Source organism: Eumetopias jubatus, unplaced genomic scaffold, assembly GCF_037043125.1.
Source record: "Eumetopias jubatus isolate StellerSeaLion01/CBP00866 unplaced genomic scaffold, mEumJub1_p1.0 scaffold_10, whole genome shotgun sequence".
Taxonomy (NCBI): Eukaryota; Metazoa; Chordata; class Mammalia; order Carnivora; family Otariidae; genus Eumetopias; species Eumetopias jubatus.
In genome coordinates, this window is record NW_028274816.1 from 127,150,884 (window position 1) to 127,168,694 (window position 17,811).

The following is a 17,811-nucleotide window of genomic DNA, read 5'->3' on the forward strand; positions in this document are numbered from 1 at the left end:
TTAAACTTTTGCCTCCTAATTTTGGGATCCATCTACAGATCTTCCCTGTAACAGTTATTACTGAGATGTTTTAATGGTGATTCTTTGGTTTCCTTAATTCCTTCTACTTTTTTTTTTAAAGATTTTATTTATTTGACAGAGAGAGACACAGCGAGAGAAGGAACAGAAGCAGGGGGAGTGGGAGAGGGAGAAGCAGACTTCCTATGGAGCAGGGAGCCCGATGCGGGGCTCGATCCCAGGACCCTGGGACCATGACCCAAGCCGAAGGCAGACGCTTAATAACTGAGCCACCCAGGCATCCGTTCCTTCTACATTTTTAATTGGAACGCTTCTGCAAGGAAGAATTGTCCTCTCTTTATTTACTCAATTATTTATATAAAGACTCATAGATATTTATCTTATGGGTTATATAATCCGATGCTAGTGTTATTTATTTTGTTGCCCCAGTCATTCTAGCTTTAACCCTTGGGAGCTCACCATGAAAGTTTTTATTGTGAAGGTTTTCAACCATTGCAGAAAAGCTGGACAAACAGTACTAAGAAAACCTGTCATCCCTCCACCGAGATTCAGTAATCCTTAGCATTTGACCATATTTGCTTTCTGTCTCTCTCTTTCTCTCCCCTGCCCCTGTCCTGCAGTGTTTTCACAAATGCACCATCTGTTGTATGTTTTTTTTGTTTTTTTGTGTGTGTGTGTGAGGTTAATTTACAGTTAATCTGGCCCCAGACCATCAGGGGTTGATGTTAAAATATAAGTGGCCAGCTCTTTGCCCTCCGGGGACTGTGTACCTGGCTGTCTTGTTCAGACCCCACCCAGTTCATTCTTTACTGTGCCCCATGATTTTTTATACAGCTGTATTGAGATATAATTCACATACCATACAGGTCAGCCATTTAAAATGTGCAATTCAGTGGGGTTTAGTACATTCACAGATGGGTCAGCCACACAACAGCCAGTTTTTTTTTTTTTTTTTTTTTAAACTTTTTATTTATTTATTCATGAGAGAGAGAGAGAGAGAGGCAGAGGGAGAAGCAGGCTCCCAAGGAGCAGGGAGCCTGATGCGGGACTCGATCCCAGGACCCTGGGATCATGACCTGAGCCGAAGGCAGACGCTTACCCATCTGAGCCACCCAGGCGCCCAACAACAGCCAGTTTTTGAACATTTTCATCACTGCGAAGGTAAACCCCATATGCTGTCACTCTTACTTGCCCTCTTGCCCCATAAGCCCTAGGCAACCACCAGTCCACTTCCTGTCTCTATAGATTTGCCTGTTTTGGACATTGCACATAAAGGTAGTCATATACAATTTGTGGCTAGCTACTTTTGGCATCACGTTTTCAAGGTTCTTCCATGTTGTAGCATGAGTAGGGACTTTGTTCCTTTTTATGGCCAATATTCCACTGTACAGTTTTGCCATATTTTGTTTATCTGCTCAAGAGTTGACGGACACTGGGTTGTTTCCATAGCCTTTTGGCTGTTATGGACGGTGCTGCTATGCACATCTGTGTACATGTTTGTTTTTTTTTTAATATTTTATTTCTTTGACGGAGAGAGAGAGAGACACAGCGAGAGAGGGAACAGAAGCAGGGGGTGTGGGAGAGGGAGAAGCAGGCTTCCCGTGGAGCAGGGAGCCCGATGTGGGACTCGATCCCAGGACCCTGGGATCATGACCTGAGCCAAAGGCGGACGCTTAACGACTAAGCCACCCAGGCGCCCCTGTGTACACGTTTTTGATAGAACAACTGTTTTCAGTTCTTTGGGGAAACATACCTAGCAATGGAATGACTCAACAGTCATATGGTAATTCTATATTTAACTTTTTTTTGGTTTTTTTTTTAAGATTTTATTTTTAAGTAATCTCTATACCCAACATGGGGCTCGAACTCACAACCCCGAGATCAAGAGCCAGCATGCTCTGCTGACAGAGCCAGCCAGGCGCCCCTCTACCTTTGACTTTTTGAGGACCTGGCAAACTCTTTTCCACAGTGGCTGCAACATTTTACATTCCCACCAGCAGTGTAAGAGGGCTCCAATTTCTCCACATCCTCACCGACACTCCTAATTTTCCATTTAAAAAATATTCGCCATCCTGCTAGGTGTGAAGCGACATCTCATTGTGGTTTTGGTTTGCATTTCCCTGATGGCTGATGGTGTCAGATATCTTTTTATGTGCTTTTGGGCATGTATACCTCTGCCTTGGAGAAATGTCTGTGTAAGTCCTTTGCCCATTTTTTAATTGTCTTTTATTGTTGAGCTGGAAGAGCTCTTTACTCGTTATGAACACTAGACTGTTATCAGATATAGGATTCACAAATATTTTCTCCCATTCTGTGGTTCATCTTTTCACCTTCTTGAGAGTGTCCTTTGGTGCACTGAAGTTTTTAATGTCGATGAAGACCAAATTATCTGGTTTGGTTTTTTTTTCCTTTTGTTGTCCATGCTTTTGGTGTCGTATCTAAGAAACCACTGCTGAGTTTGAGATTGTAAAGATCTAACCCTATATTTTCTTCTAAGAGTTTTACAGTTTTAGATCTTCGATCCATTTAGTTAAAACTTTGAAGTGGCATGAGGTGAGGGTCCAACTTCATACTTTTGCACATGGCTACCCAGTTGTGACGGCAACATTGAAAGGAGTCTCGTTTCCCCATTGTATGGTCTTGACACCCTTGTCAGGGGTGTCAAAATCAGTTGATCATAGATGTATGGGTTTATTCCTGGACTCTCAGTTCTATTCCAGTGCACGTTTGGAGCATCGTCCAGGCACGAGGCTTGTCCTGCTCCCAGGGAGCATCTGGTCTGATAGGAAAGGTCAGACATATTCATAAGCCATCAGAAATCATCAAGTACTGGGAAGGGGTAAAAAGTAAGTATGTATGAAGATGTCAGTTGTTTCAGGCTGGGGCAGTGGGTGTGGAGTGGGGGGCAGCACGAGGACTGCCTGAAGGAGGTGTGGGCTCAGACATGGGGGGTAATGCCAAGTGTTTCTGCGTGTCTGGAGACAAATTTGGCAAGGTGGGGTAGAGCCTGTGGATGGTCATGAACTTCCAGGTGAAGATGTTGGGCTTGATTTGGAAGTGTCTGAGTAGAGCCAGGCCTTTGCCGGGCCCATCTGATGGCAGGGTAGACTGCTTCTGGGCAGGGGAGCCTGGAGGCAGGTGAACCACTTAGGATGATAGGGTGACTGAGGTCTGGGTGAGCACCTGGGTCAGGCAGTGGGAATGGTGGGGAGCAGGGGCTGTCAGAGACCTATAGCTTCGTGCCTCACTAGTCTGTGCACTCTGGGGCAGGGCAGAGCAGTGTGCAAGTGCTGCCATGACCCACAGAACCCCGAGCCTTCTCAGAACTATTTGGCCAGTTTCTGCACGTCTCAGTTTCTGTGAACTCCTGGCACACTCCCTCGTGCTGGGAGCACGGGAGATGGATGCAGACTACCCCTGGTCTGTCGCTTTCATTAGCTGCCACGTGCCATAGCCAGGGCTCCAGAGGGGACAGAGAAGGTGACTGAAAGAGCCAGGGGCCAGATGGGTGGCCTAGAGGCCATACCTTTCAAGCGTCAGGTCTCAGCTCCTTCTCTGGAAGGGGATGACAGTCAAGCCCTCCCCTTGGGATTGTGATGAGCTTCAGGAGGTCAGCCCAGGGTAAGTACCTGCAGGTAAGTGGTGCCCGTAAAGCTGGCTGCTTTCTCTCTCCCGTCGGATAGTTCAGGGCCAGGCTGGGCATTTGCAGATCCATTTTAATTTTTTTTTTTTTTTAAAGATTTTATTTATTTGAGAGAGAGAGCATGAGAGGGGGGAGGGTCAGAGGGAGAAGCAGGCTCCCCGCTGAGCAGGGAGCCCGATGTGGGACTCGATCCCGGGACTCCAGGATCATGACCTGAGCCGAAGGCAGTCGCTTAACCAACTGAGCCACCCAGGCGCCCCCAGATCCATTTTAATTTGTAGGCTGCTCCTGAAATCCTCCAGGACTACAGCAAGACGCTAGTGGTCCTGCCTGGCCTTTCTCCTGCTCATCCCCTCTGTGCCCCGCCATGTGCTGGGCGTGCTCCCCTCTCTCATGCCTGAGTCCTTGGCTGTCCTCCCCGTGGGCATTCAGGATAGGCACTCCCATTTGTTTGGGGTCTTCGCCTCTACCAGGGGAATGGGGCACGCAGAGAAGTTGACAGGTGACCCCTGGCAGTGCAGTACTTAACCTTGGAATTGGAACAGAAACGTCTGTTTGTGTTTCCATGAATGAGAGGGGACAGCTGGCTGGCCGATAGCAGGCTAGGTCGGCTGGGGATTGCCTTGGCTGCTGGCTTTAAGCAAATAGCCAGGGCCAGGGTTCCCGCCCAGGCTCTGGTGAAGTGGGCAGAAGAAGAATGCAGAAGTACCTGGCAGAGCCTGAGAAGAACCCCTGAGAGCCGGTGTCTTGGCGGGGCTGTGCGGAGGCCGCTGGGGGTGGCAGCCGTGCCGAAGCTGCTCCTAAAATCCCCTGTCAGCATACCCGAAGATTGGGACTGTACCACGCAGGTGAGAAGGGGTGCACCTGCTTTCCTTCCAAGGGTTTCTCTGCTTCATGGAGAAGGTTCTGCTGGGATCCTCCAACGATGACTCCCAGGTGTGAACTAAACTCAGATTTCCTTTGCAGAAATTGTTTGCTTATGACTTTTCAGACACACACATATTGTGTACAGGGAAGCAGGCTTGTCTTTCTGCACTGAAAGACAAGCAGCACTAACACCCCTTACCGTGTACCCCAAGCCAGGTGCCTGGCAGCCCTGGGAGGACTGGGGCGTTTTCCAAGTAGAGTCCCTGGGGCCACAGACACCTGATTGCCCCGAAAGCTTGTTTTCTTCTGGTAACCTTAATCGAGCTCTAATTCCGTCTCCTGTTCTTTTTTTGTGCCATCGACCCTTTTTTTGATAGTCTGGTGAATCCTGTGGAACCTTTCTCAAGATAATGATTTTAAATGCACAAATAGGATTACGGAGGAGCCAATTATATTGACTTAGAGTTTATCAGAATATTTTTTAAAAACAAGCTTTTGATATAGTAATCTCTATCCTCTTGAATCATTAAGTAAACCACCTTATAGTAGGTCTAATAGCTATTATAATTTTGAAGTAGTGATGAACATAAATAGTATTTGGAGATATCTGCAGTTCTGTGATATGTAAATATCTCTTGGTCTATTAACAACCAAGCCACAGGTACTGATGATATGACTGTGATGTGTTGCCTGAATTCATAGTGAAAGAAAATAGACAATTTCAGATGCAGGTTAATAAAAATAAAGATATAATTTATTCCCCATCCAAGGTCACAGCTCCCCTGTTAAGAACTCCCAAGAGAAGCAATGACCGAAGGAGATTGTTGTTGTTTTTTTTTTAAGATTTTATTTATTTATTTGTCAGAGAGAGAGAGAGAGCACAAGCAGGGGGAGTGGCAGGCAGAGGGAGAAGCAGGCTTCCCGCGGAGCAGGGAGCCTGATGCGGGGCTCGATCCCAGGACCCTGGGATCATGGCCTGAGCCGAAGGCAGACGCTTAACTGACTGAGCCACCCAGGCGCCCTGGGGATTGTTTTCTTGAATCCTCTTTTTGCATCAACCATGACAGCTCTCTTAGATTGAGGCTCCTCTCCTAGTTTCCTGCACCTTGGAACTCCAGGAGGCATTTTAGACCAACTTGAGCATCTGTGCATACACACCGAAGGGTCCTCCCAGCCACTGTCCCCACCCCCAGGGTAGGGCTTCCCGTTTCTGTTGTTGTCCTGTGTTAACAGCTTGAATCGTATCCCCCAGAGGGTTATGTTGAATTCCCACCCCCTAGCGCCTCAGAATGTGGCCTTATTTTTTTTTTAAGATTTTATTTATTTATTTGAGAGAGAGAGAGAAAAAGCACAGAGGGAGAGTGTGAGGGAGAAGCAGGCTCCCCGCTGAGCAGAGAGCCTGATGCAGGCTTAACTGACTGAGCCACCCACGCACCCCAGAATGTGCCTTATTGGGAAATCGGGGCACTGTGGTTGTCCTTGTTTCCAGTGAGGTCATCCTGGAGTCCGTATAGTGAGAGGCACAGGGAGACAACCATGTGAACACGCACAGGAAGAAGTCCATGTGAAGATGAAGACAGAGGTTGGAATGATAACAGCTTCAGGCCAAGGAGCACCAAGGATTGCTGTGCAAACCCTAGCAGCCAAGAGAGAGGCATGGGACAGACTCCTCTCTAGGTCCTTCAGAGAGAACTTGGCCCTGTCAGCACATCGGGTTTGGGCTTTGAGCTCTAGAACTGTGTAAGCCTCCTGGTTTGTGGTAAATGGATACAGCAGCCCTAGGAGACTGATACCATGTGGTCTGATGGGGAATGGCCCACTGCTTGGGGCCTGGCAGCCAGCCTGTGAGGCTGCCCTCCCTCCTGCGCATGCGCAGGTTGAGTCTGGCCCAGGGGGTCTGGTTACCCCGGGGTGGGGCTCCGCCAACCGTGACTGCCTCGATCTGGGACTTGTACCTGCCCTGTTTTAGGCCTTTCAGAGGTAACAAAAGCGAGCTGTGCCCCTGGGAACGTGTAGGCAGAGCGTGTGGCTGTTAAATTGGGAGGGCTGGCACTCGAAGTGAGAAGGGGAAGAAGTGGGATGCTTTGCATCTTATTTCGGTTGGAGGCTCTCCACAGCATTTCAGCCTGGGAATGAGAAAACGGTTTCAGTTAGACAGACAGGCAGGGGTCTGGGCCCAGCCGAGTGGGCATCGTGGATGAGGATTTACTTCCCTGGGGAGAAGACCCTGCCGCGGTGAGGGAGGCCTCCTACCTCGTGAGGCCTTCTGGGGGCACAAAGAACCACCCCAGCTCACCCTGCAGCGAACTCAGGTGCATGCTCAACCCTCAGTGCTGGTTTGTTGAATGAATGAGGGCGAAAGAGCCAAAAGTGGCAGCTTCTTGCCTTTCAGAGGACCACAGCAGACTCAGCGCTGTGACTCAGTGGGGATGTGCCACGGAACGGGCCACAGGGTGTCCAGGATTGGTAGGCCTGGAAGGCCGCAGACAAGAAAGGCTGCGGGAATCCGAGCAGGGGTGTGGGCCTTAGCGAGCCCCACCCAAAAGGAGGAATGTGAGCGAGAGCCATGAGGACCGGTAGGGTGCCTTACTTATCCTTAGAAAATGATTACAGAAATAAATTCACCCCCAATGCCAAACTGTACTCCACTGTGTGGACTCTGCATTTCCCACATGGGTACGTGATTGGTCCATTATGCCATCATTGTGCCTACTTCTTGTTCCGAATCTTGCCGTAAACCCTTGTCTAGGTCGTTTGTCATTGTGATATTGACTGTGCTGTTGTTGACCATTCCTTAGGAGTCGGGGTCCTTTCTAGATTTCCTATGGTTCTAGTGGGTGGAAACCACTTTGCAGAGTGGGCCTGAGGCAGGACCGGTGAGGCCTGTGCAGGGGATGGGCCTGCGCGTGGTTAAGGAACTGTGGGGCCTTCGGTTCCAGGCCGGGGAGGCTGGGCATTCGTCCATGGGCTGCGAAGGTTAGTGTTAGGTCCATAAAGGTGGACCGGCGCCCACCGTGTTGTGAGTATTGTGCTAGGGACACCGAGTTGCGTCCTGGGAGCTGTGGTCTTCATGCGAGAAATAGAGGTGGAGACCCCTCAGGATACAAAGGGGGATGAAATGCTGTGGGGAGGCAAGGGGGGTGGATTTCAAACAGGAGCTGGGTAGGGAAGAGTGAGGGAATTCCCAGAGGAGGTGGTGCCGGGCCCCTGTAGGTAGACAGTGTGCAGGAACGACGTTTCCCTTGAGAAGTTCTGGAGACAGCTGAGCGGCTAGAATGCGTCCAAGTTCCCAAGGGCTGGAGTGTGAGTTTTGCGGAGGGATGTGGTGGCAGTGAGACTGGAGGCGTAGTTCGGGCCAGATGGTGGATGACCTTGAGTGTGGCTTCAGGATTTTTTTTCCTTTGGCAGTGGAGCCATTGAAGGTTTTTGAACAAGGGAATCCCATGTCCTGACCTAAGCTTTAAGGATGAGCTCTCTGGCTGCAAGTGAAGGGTGTGAGGCCTCAGGAGGTCCAAAGGCCAACTTTCGAGGCTTTTGCCACCGTCTGGGCAAGAGAGGCAGAGAACTGAACAGGGCGAGGAGGGAAGAATCATCCAAGAAGGCAGATCTGTCAGGATGCCTGCTGACAGGGTGGGTTCTAGGGACGTTTGTCAGGCAGAAGCTTCCTTAGGGTGCCTCATTCCCCGATCCCTCGAGCCCTGCCTCATGCATAATTAGCCCAAGACACCATAGAGAGGTTCCCTCTGATTTCAGACAGGCCTCTGAGGCTTCCCGGCTGGCTCTTTCATCCTCCTGGTGCGGCGTGACAGGTGGAGGGACCGTGGATATCCGCTTACCTTATCTTGCTATTAGCATGTTGCCCGTATCATGGTAACCGAACAGATGTCAGGGCCTGTTGCTAAGGGTTCCCTGGAATATTAATACCTGGGCGTAGAACTGAGGGCTCTTACAGGCGTCTCGGAGGCCTTGGGAAGCACCAGCTTGGGGGCAAGTATTTTTTATATTCATCCCTGCTTTTTCTCCCTCCTTTAGACCCTTGCCTGCTCCCCTGCCACCCCGGCTCCTGACAGCTAGCTCGTCTCGGGATGGCAGCTGGGCGGTAGCAGGGGGAACAGCCCCTCTCCCCTCCTGCCTGGGGCAGGCATGGCTGAAGGTGCATAGCACTGGGTCCCCTGGGGGCTGAATGCAGACTCTGAGGCCTTCCCGGGGCCGCTCTCTGGGTGTCGGCTCAGATTTGGCACCGGGATGAAGCCTCTTTTCCAGCCCTGCACACGCCACCTGAGGAGGCTCCAGGCCCTCCCCCAGCCCCCTCTCCTCACTCTGGCATGGGGGTGGGGGCAGACTGGTCCCATTTGCCTCCCTCGTCTGGGCTTCTGGCCTTCCCACTGCTCGCAGTTTTGAAAGTCCAACTCCAAACAGCTCGGGGAGCGGGTTTGGCTGGATATTGAGGTCAGGGTGAGGATTTTCTTCATCAGAGATCGTTTGTATCGGTCATATATTGCCATGATAATGCTGCATAACAACCACCCCCAAACTTGGTACCACCTTTATCGTTCCCGAGTCCGTGGGTCAGCCGTGGCTCTTGGCTGGACCATGCATTTCATTCATCGTGCTTCAGCAGCTCGGACACAGCGTCCTGCACCTCACCTGGAGGGATGCTCGTCCACTCGTTCTGTCCCACTGGTTGGTTGGAACCAGGGTCCCGCACTTGCTGGTGACTTGTGTTTGCCTTTGCACACAGCGTCCCCTCCTAGGCCCTGCAGTTTCTCTGAGCCCTTCTGTTCTGCCTGCTTCATTCCCACCGTTTCCTTTTTCTTTCTTTCTCTTTCTTTCTTTCTTTCTTTCTTTCTTTCTTTCTTTCTTTCTTTCTTTCTTTCTCTTTCTCTTTCTTTCTTTCTCTTTCTCTTTCTTTCTTTCTTTCTTTCTTTCAAGATTTTATTTATTTATTTGACAGAGAGAGACACAGTGAGAGAGGAGACACAGTGAGAGAGGGAACACAAGCAGGGGAGTGGGAGAGGGAGAAGCAGGCTTCCCGCAGAGCAGGGAGCCCGATGCGGGGCTCGATCCCAGGACCCTGGGATCATGACCTGAGCCGAAGGCAGACACTTAACGACTGAGCCACCCAGGCGCCCCCCCCCCCCCCAGTTTTCTCTGTATTATTTCTTCTCTTCCCGTGAGGTCGTCTACCCACAGCACACCCGGGGGAGTCATCGTCCCAGTTGCCTCCGTGGAAGTCTCCCTGAAACAAAATCAAGGAGGTGGAAAATGCCAGGGTCTAAAGGTAGGAGACGTGACCACATCAAGGAAAAGGTTATTAGCTTTGGTAGTAGGGCAGTTGCCTCTTGTCCCCACCCTGGCCCTGGCGGGCAGAGCAGAGAGCCCCGGGGGGGGTGTGTGTGTATAATCCTTCTCAAAGGGCAGGGGGTTTGCAGCTCCAGACCCTCTGTCGCTCAGAGACCGTGCAGGCTGCCTCGTGTCCCAGCACTGTGCTAAAGCAGGTGTCCGTTTTGGAAGGCTGGGGGTCTGACAGCCGTGTTTTCTTGGGTCAGTGACAATTTGTGCTGCTCGGTGGAGTTTACGGGAGTGTGCTTCCGTCTCATCCTCACCAGGAGCCTGGGGTGGAGGGGGAGCCCCTGCCCCTGTTTGGAGGAGAACATTGGTTGGAGGGGTGTCACCTGACCACCCGGGTCACTTGGGTCTCCGTGTTCACTTCTGTGTTCACATTACTGGATTCTGAGCGCATGAAACCCTTTTATTTTTAATTAACATATAATGTGTTATTTGTTTCAGGGGTACAGGTCTGTGAGCACAAAGCCCTTTAAGGGGACAGAAGGTTTCTTTCAAGTAGATATGAATATTTGTGGAGAGGAGGCCTTTTTTTAGTGATTACAGGACTGTGTGCTTTATAAAACCAACTTATTGGAGATTTCCAGATAGGTTTTGAATTCTGGGGTCAAAAATAGAAAATCCACATGACGCTAACGGGACAGAGCTACAACTCTGTCACTACAAAAAGTAGTGGACAATTCTAGGAGCACCTTGGAGAGAGTAGGCTGAAGCCTGCAACTGATAGCTTTGAGCCACTGTGAATGTCACTGTGATAAAAGTTTGTCTCAACAATGTATGAGAAAAAAATATACTTTCCCTTTGAGGAATTTATCCTGAGGAAATGATCAGAGATAGGCACAGAGGTTCATTCATCTCCCAGATATACATTTTACTGTTGAATATAAATAGAACAAAATTGGAAACAATCTATGTGCTCCCAAGCAGGACAATGATAAAATATACCCAGAATGCTAAGTTAAACAATTAAAAATCATGGTTTTGAGGAATTCTAATAACGTGAGAAAGTACAGTGTGAGAAGAGAACAGCAAACAGGATGTGTGGCAAGAACCCAATTTTATTTGAAATCTCTGCAGAAATGCCTGGAAAAAAATCGGGAGGCTTTACATTGAGATGTCAGGAGTCTCCATGTGGGGTGGGTGATGGTGAGTGTGGGCTGGTCTTGCTTGTGATACCCAGCAGAGCCCAGGACGCAGCCTTGTGCGGGCACATGGCTGTTGCCCAGTGGGAACAGCCGGCTGTGAATGCAACGTTTGTCTGCAGTGACTAACACCCAGGGTGGCGAGCTTTGGACTTGAGGGAGGGGAGAATTGAATCTCCCTGGAAGAATGAGTTTGTTTTCACCGATCTGCCTCAGAAAGTTGCCTGAGGCTCATGGACTCCTTCCCCACAGAATTGTCTCAGAAAACCATCACCAGACATTTCCTGTTCCCTGTTCCAGGTCCTCCCTCCCGGGGGAGGGAGGGTGTCCCCTGAGCTCAGGCGCTCCTGAGGGCGCAGCCTCAACTGGCACAGGGGGCCTTGTTCGGCAGGATGGAGGCAGCCCCCAGAGGCCCGGCACCCCAGCCTTATGGCATGTGGGCCTCTCGGCAGGGAGGTGGCTCTGGGTGCTGACTCCCCTGTGGGGAGTCCTGAGAAATAAACTGTTTTGTGAGCGAGCAAGTTGCAGAGCATGGCTGGAGCCCAGCTCTGCTCTGAGCACGTTTGGCTTGTTGTCTGTACTGCTCCTTGTCTGGGAACGGCCATCTCTTTGATGAAGTCAGTTTTGCTGAGCACCTACTTTGTAGCAGGCCCTGTGCTGGGCTCCAGGGATGGACAAGGTAAAAGGACACGGGCTCCCCGGGGAGCCCGCAGGCCTGGGGGTGGGTGGGAGCGTGTTGTCAGTGGAGTGGGGGGACTCTGAGCCCACCTCCCCCCTGGACCAGTCTTCCGTCCTCGGCAGAACGCACATGCCTGTGTGCACACGCGCACACCACATACCTCTCTCCTTGCGGCTCTTACCCCTCACAGCTGGAAGGACTTCAGAGACAGGCCTGGCCCCAGCTGCCTGTTCTCCCCTGGTTGACAGAGGAGGCTGGAGCTCCACGTAGCAGCCCTCTTTCCGCAGACCCTGCCGCCTTGCTTCTCTCTAGGCCCTCAGCCCCGTCCCTCTTTCCCCCAGAATGTGTGGTTTGCATTTCCTGCCTTTTCACTTGCCTTCTTAAGCCCCTGTTTGGTTCTCATGTCAGTTGATTTTTTTTTAAGATTTTATTTATTTATTTGTCAGAGACAGAGCGTGAGCACAAGTAGGCAGAGAGGCAGGCAGAGGGAGAGGGAGAAGCAGGCTCCCTACTGAGCAGGAGCCCGATGCGGGGCTCGATCCCAGGACCCTGGGATCGTGACCCGAGCCGAAGGCAGACGCCCAAGCGACTGAGCTACCCAGGGGCCCTGTCAGTTGATTTTTGACCCGGACAGATTGGCGTTTGTTCATGCAAGAGTGCAGTCCACGTTCAACTCCCATGGCCCTGCTCTTTGGAAGCTTTAAGGACCCAGCTCTTAAGAGCGCACGGGGCCTTGGGAAGGGGCCCTCCCTGGCCCTCCTCCTGGAGCTGCCGCTGGAGGGGAGCAGAGCGCCAGCTGGTGTGTGTTGGCTGGTGGTGAGCATACAGCTTGGCAGAGGAGCCCCCTGAATGAAGAGGGTTCAGGAAGCCAGGGACAGGGCTTGCAAGGCTGGCGAGTCAGGGAGCTGGTGGCTCAGGCGGAAGAGATTTGGAGAACCTAAGCTGGCTCCGTTTGCAGTTTCCTAAAGTGTGGCCCTTCCTCTCTCACCATGTCTGTTTCCCTGGATCATATGTTAGCCTCATTTGGGAGAAGGTCAAGACTTGATTTGAGGAGGCCCTTGGGTGATGGTGGCATCCTAGTGCTGGGCCTGGCCATGGGGTCTCCACACGTGGCTCTTTAGGGTCTGGATGTGCCCAGGGCTCTCTCCCAAGGTGGCCGACAGTGGAGAGCAGGTGCTTGGATGTGCTGCATGGGATAGAGAGACCACTGCAGTCAAGGTCATGGGCTTGGTCTCTGTGGCTACAGCCAACACGCTGCCCCCTGCTGCTGGTCATCATAGAAATCAGTGATGTTGGTCTGGAACAGTAGTTCTCAAACCATGATCCAGGGATCCCTGGGGGGGTCTCTAACACCTTTCAGGAAATCCACAGGGTCAAAACTGTTTTCATAATAACAATAAAATGCTGCATCCCATTCTCTCACAAATGTACAGAAAAGGAAAAGTTCATTAATATGGTTTCAGATGCCACATTTGAACTAATCTTTAAGAAACTACCATCTGTTGAATCTGGTACACTATGAAAGGAGAATATCCACAATTATCTGGAAAGACTGTTAAAATACTCCAACTGTAGTACATATTTGTGAGAGTCTAGACGTCCATCATGCCCTTGAACAAAACCACATAATCACAAAAGATTGAACAAAAAATCAGATATGAACATCCAGCTGACTTTTGTTAAACCAAACATTACACAGATTTTTAAAAATGTAAAACAAAGCCATTATTTTCACTAGTTGTTTTTTGTTCTGAAAATATAGCTTTCTAAATAAAATACATGAACATCTAATGGGTTTATTGTTTTTTGATGAATTAAAATTAAATTTTTTTCCTCAGTTTTAATTTCTAATGTAGTAAGTATCAATAGATACAGCCCACATAATTTGGTGTTCTCAATAATTTTTTATTACTGTTTAATGAGATATAGTTCATATACCATAAAATTCACATTCTAGAAGGATATTCATTGGTCTTAGTTTATTCTCAAAGTTGTGCAACCATCACCATGACCTAATTCCAGAATATTTTCATGACCCCAAAAAGAAACCCTGAACCCATTAGCAGAAACTCATTCCTTCTTCCCGCCACCTGCACTTCAGCCCCTGACAACCATTAATCTACTTGCCGCCTCTGGATTTGCCTGTTCTGGACATTTCTTGTAAATGGAATAATACAACATGTGGTCTTTTGTGACTGGCTTTTTTTTTTTTTTTTTTTTTTTTAAGTAGGCTCCATACCCACATGGAGCCCAGTGTGGAGCTTGAACTCACGACCCTGAGATCAAGACCTGGGCTGAAATCAAGAGCCGGGCACTTAACTGACTGAGCCACCCAGGTGCCCCTTTTGTGCCTGGCTTCTTACACTTAGCATAATGTTTTCAAGGTTCAGCCACATTATAGTCTATATCAGTACTTCACTTTTAATGGCCAAATAATATTCCATTGTGTATGGGTAATGCCAAATGATCTCCATTTATCAGTTGGCAGATACTGGAATTATTTCCACTTTTAGCTGTTATGAGTAATACTGCTATGAACATCCATAAACAAGCTTTTTTTTTTTCAAACATTTTATTTATTTGAGAGAGAGCATAAGCAGGGGGAGCGGCAGGCAGAGGGAGAAGGAGAAGCAGGCTTCCCACTGAGCAGGGAGCCCAATGCGGGGCTCAATCCCAGGACCCTGGGATCATGACCTGAGCTGAAGGCAGACGCTTAACTGACTGAGCCACCCAGGCACCCCACCAACCTCAGTAGTTTTTAAGGGTATGAAGGATTCCTGTGTTTGAGATCTGTTGGTCTAGATGGGATAGGGCCAGGGCAGTGTGGGTAACTCAGTGCAGCCCTTCATCTTTGCTCTGGGATTGAGTTACCATCCCCCTGCTCTCCCCCCAACCCCTCCCCACACACACACTCCAGCATACATATGCTGTACCCTTATGCTAGATCATCAAAGAGCTGGTCATAGCCTTGGTGGCAAGGAGAGAAGCAGCCAAGCTAGACTGCGCACGTTAAAGCACCAGGAAGTTCTGGAGCAGGTTGGCCTCCCTGCAGGATTCCCGAAGGTGCCATCTTCCATGTAGTCCTGGCCGTAGCTGTGGCTCCCCATCCTCCTCCCTGCTCTGGGGTGCCCTGTGATGGTCGGCAGAACATGTTAGGGAGCAGAACCCGTGAAGGTGGCCACCTTTAGCTACACCTGTGGGCCTGGAGCAGCCACGGTAGGTCCCCCAGGTTTGGGAGGGGGCATACGGCTTCCCCAGGCTGTTTAGCTGTGTGCCCCCCAGCCCCAGCCCCTGCTGCTCGGCACTGTGCTCAGTACGGTAGGGGCTGTACTTGGGAGAGGCAGGAGTCAAGTGCCCTCCACTTGTGCCCCTTCCCCACCCCCCCTTCTGCTTCTAACTTCTGATGTCCTGCCAGTCATGTCCAATCTGGTCACTTAGCCGCATGAGCCACCTAGTCAACCCTCCCCGAATTACGATCCTTTCGAAAGAGGAGCTTTGAGGGAACAGTATTTAGCCAGAGGATTCTGATGGTGAGGCATCTGCAGGCGGCCAGATACGGGGATGCGCCGGAAGTGCCAGTGCTTGGTGCCTGAGGGACCCTGGCTGCTGTCTGCACCCCAGCTGATGATGTGCTCTTGATTTTTCCCCCTTCTCACCTCAGATGTGACTCCTGGCCCTGGCTGGGCACTCGGAGCCATGGCCGACACCATCTTCGGCAGTGGGAACGACCAGTGGGTTTGCCCCAATGATCGGCAGCTCGCCCTACGAGCCAAGTGAGTATCTCCAAGGCCCTACCAGGCCAGCCTTCCCTCCCTCTCCCTACTTCCCTCCTTCTGGGGGCAAGATTCAGTATCAGGGACCCAGAAAGTGAAGTTTGGAGACAAGTGCATGTCTGATGCACACCACACTCTAGGCCCCGAGGTTGGCACTGAACAGCCATTCACTCATTTGCCATGTGGAATGTACCCTCATTTCTTGGAGGAGGAAAGGGAGGCTGGGCTCCTTGCCCGTGGCAAGCTGGGGACCCACGCCCAGGCCCCCCTGACTCCCAGGCCTACGGCAGGCTGCAGGGTGCCAAACCACTTCCTCTGCCTTCTCTGGTGAGAGTACGTCACTGAGCCTTCAGTCCCCGAGCCCCTGGAGGCGGGGAGCCTTTGATACCTGGATGCCCGCTTCACGGTGAGGGCCTCACACTGACAGGACAGAGCAAAGGCTGATCAAGTGAACCAAGAGCTGCCCGCCAGGCTGAAACACAGCCAGCCTCGAAGTGTCCCCAGTCTCCTCCAGTATACTGCCAGGGTCTCTCTGGTTCTGGTTTGTCCCCTTCAGGTCCCAGCTTTCCTGTTATCCCTCAGCCTGGTGACCCCTCAGACCCAGTTAGGTCAGTCCATCTCTACTTTCCCTTCCCCCTGTGGCTGGAGACCAGGGCCTCCCAGATGCCTCTCCTGCCTTCCAGGCTTCCCTCTCCATCCAGGGATTTGGAGGTCCCTGGTGTGTGATAAGGCCCCAAGAATGCCTCTTCATCTGTCAAACCACACCAATTATGGGAGCCAGCATTTCCCAAATGGGACCAAGTTCAAGAAATTTGCAGTTAGATGTTACAGGCCTGCAGGGGGACAGAGCTGAAACATCAAAGAGGGAGAGAAAAATTAATCCAAAATGCCCAAGAGTAGAGTCCTGCATGATTTGCAGGAATCTCTGTGCAACAGTTAATTTGTCCCTCTCACCGGGATGGCTCGGCTCCTTTCAGCCCCCTGCACAGCCCCCACGGGGGAGAGAGCGGGGATGAAGCCAGCAGCTCGCCCTCTCTTCTCCGATGCCAGGCGAGATGATGGGTCCTCCCTGGCAGGGTACAGGAGCTGGGGTTGCTGTGCTCTCTGTGTGACCCCTGGTGACCCCTCTGGCATTTCCTTCAGTTCTCCCTGACCTTGTCTTGCACTCAGCAGCAGCCGGAAGCTGTTGTAGCATCTTTTAGTAGAGCAAATGCTTTTATCTCCTCCCCAGGGTGTGCTGCCTTGTAATGCCAGGCTCCGTAAAGGAGAATACTACAAATCTTGCATCCGGGTCCTGTGCCCCGAGGGTTCCTCTGGGAGGCCTGCGGAAGTTACCTTCCCTGGCTTCAGCTCAGGTCTGTCCTCCAGTGCCATCAGACATTTTCTAAACCCCTACTATGTGCCAGGCACCGATTGCACAGCAGTGAACAAGACCAACGTGGTCCTTTGTCTTAAGGCACTGGTGGGGAGAGGTGAGCATTATACATATAATTACCCATGTGCAGCTACTTCGACAGCAGAAACAGGCAGTGGGGTGAAGGCAGGTGCTAGCTTAACCTGGGGATTTGGAGAGGCTTCCCTGAGAATGTGAGGTTTATGTTGAGTCCTGGAGTAGGGGTAAATGTTAGATGGAAATAGGGGAAAGGAGCTTCTAGGCAGAAGGTACAGCATGTGCAAAGGCCCTGAGGTAGAAGGAACAGGACACGTAGAGGGCCTGACAGGAGGCCAGGGTGGCTTGAGTACAGAGTGAGGTGGTGAATGAGGTGAAAGGAAGCTGGGGAAGTGGGCAGGAGCCAGATGGTGTAGGGCTGGTCCTCCAGACTCACATTCTAGAGAGGAGACAGAGGGTCCTACCTGGCCTTGAAATAATGCTTAAGCCCCATGATGGAGCTATGCCTGAACTTTCTGGGAAATCTGAGAATGTATTCAACCCATCTTGGAGGGGATCTTGACCAGGAATCTAAGAGAAGTCCTTTTTTTTTTTTTTTTTTAAGATTTTATTTATTTTGGGGGGAGCGTGAGCAGGGGAGGGGGAGGAAGAGGGAGAGGGAGGCAGGGCTGTCAGCAGCCGCTGACCATGGACTCCTTGGGTCAGGAGGCTGGCCAGCCATCTAACTGCTCTCAGCTTCCTCTGCTGAGAAAAGGGGAGGCTGGCCTTAGATGATGACAGGAGGGTCTGGTTCGAGGAGGTCTGTTGTGCTCTGGGCTGGTGCCAGGAGCTAGCTGGGTAGGATTTGCATCCTCCAGGATGGATGGTGGTGCCGGTGCCGTGCCCTCCTGTTTCTGTGTTCCTGGGCCTGCCTTTTCCCCATGGAGTGGGAGGCCTGAGCTTAGGGTCCCTGT

General features: G+C 51.0%; 1 protein-coding gene across 1 annotated transcript in view; it reads left to right on the forward strand.

Moving 5' to 3' along the window:
• Positions 1-17,811, forward strand: part of RPH3AL (rabphilin 3A like (without C2 domains)) — a 139,914-nt gene that overhangs the window by 37,993 nt on the left and 84,110 nt on the right. Inside the window, exon 2 of the mRNA XM_028109225.2 lies at positions 15,357-15,468. Within this exon, the coding sequence (XP_027965026.1) occupies positions 15,392-15,468 (77 nt within the window). The 5' untranslated portion in view covers positions 15,357-15,391. The remainder of the gene's footprint in view (positions 1-15,356; positions 15,469-17,811) is intronic.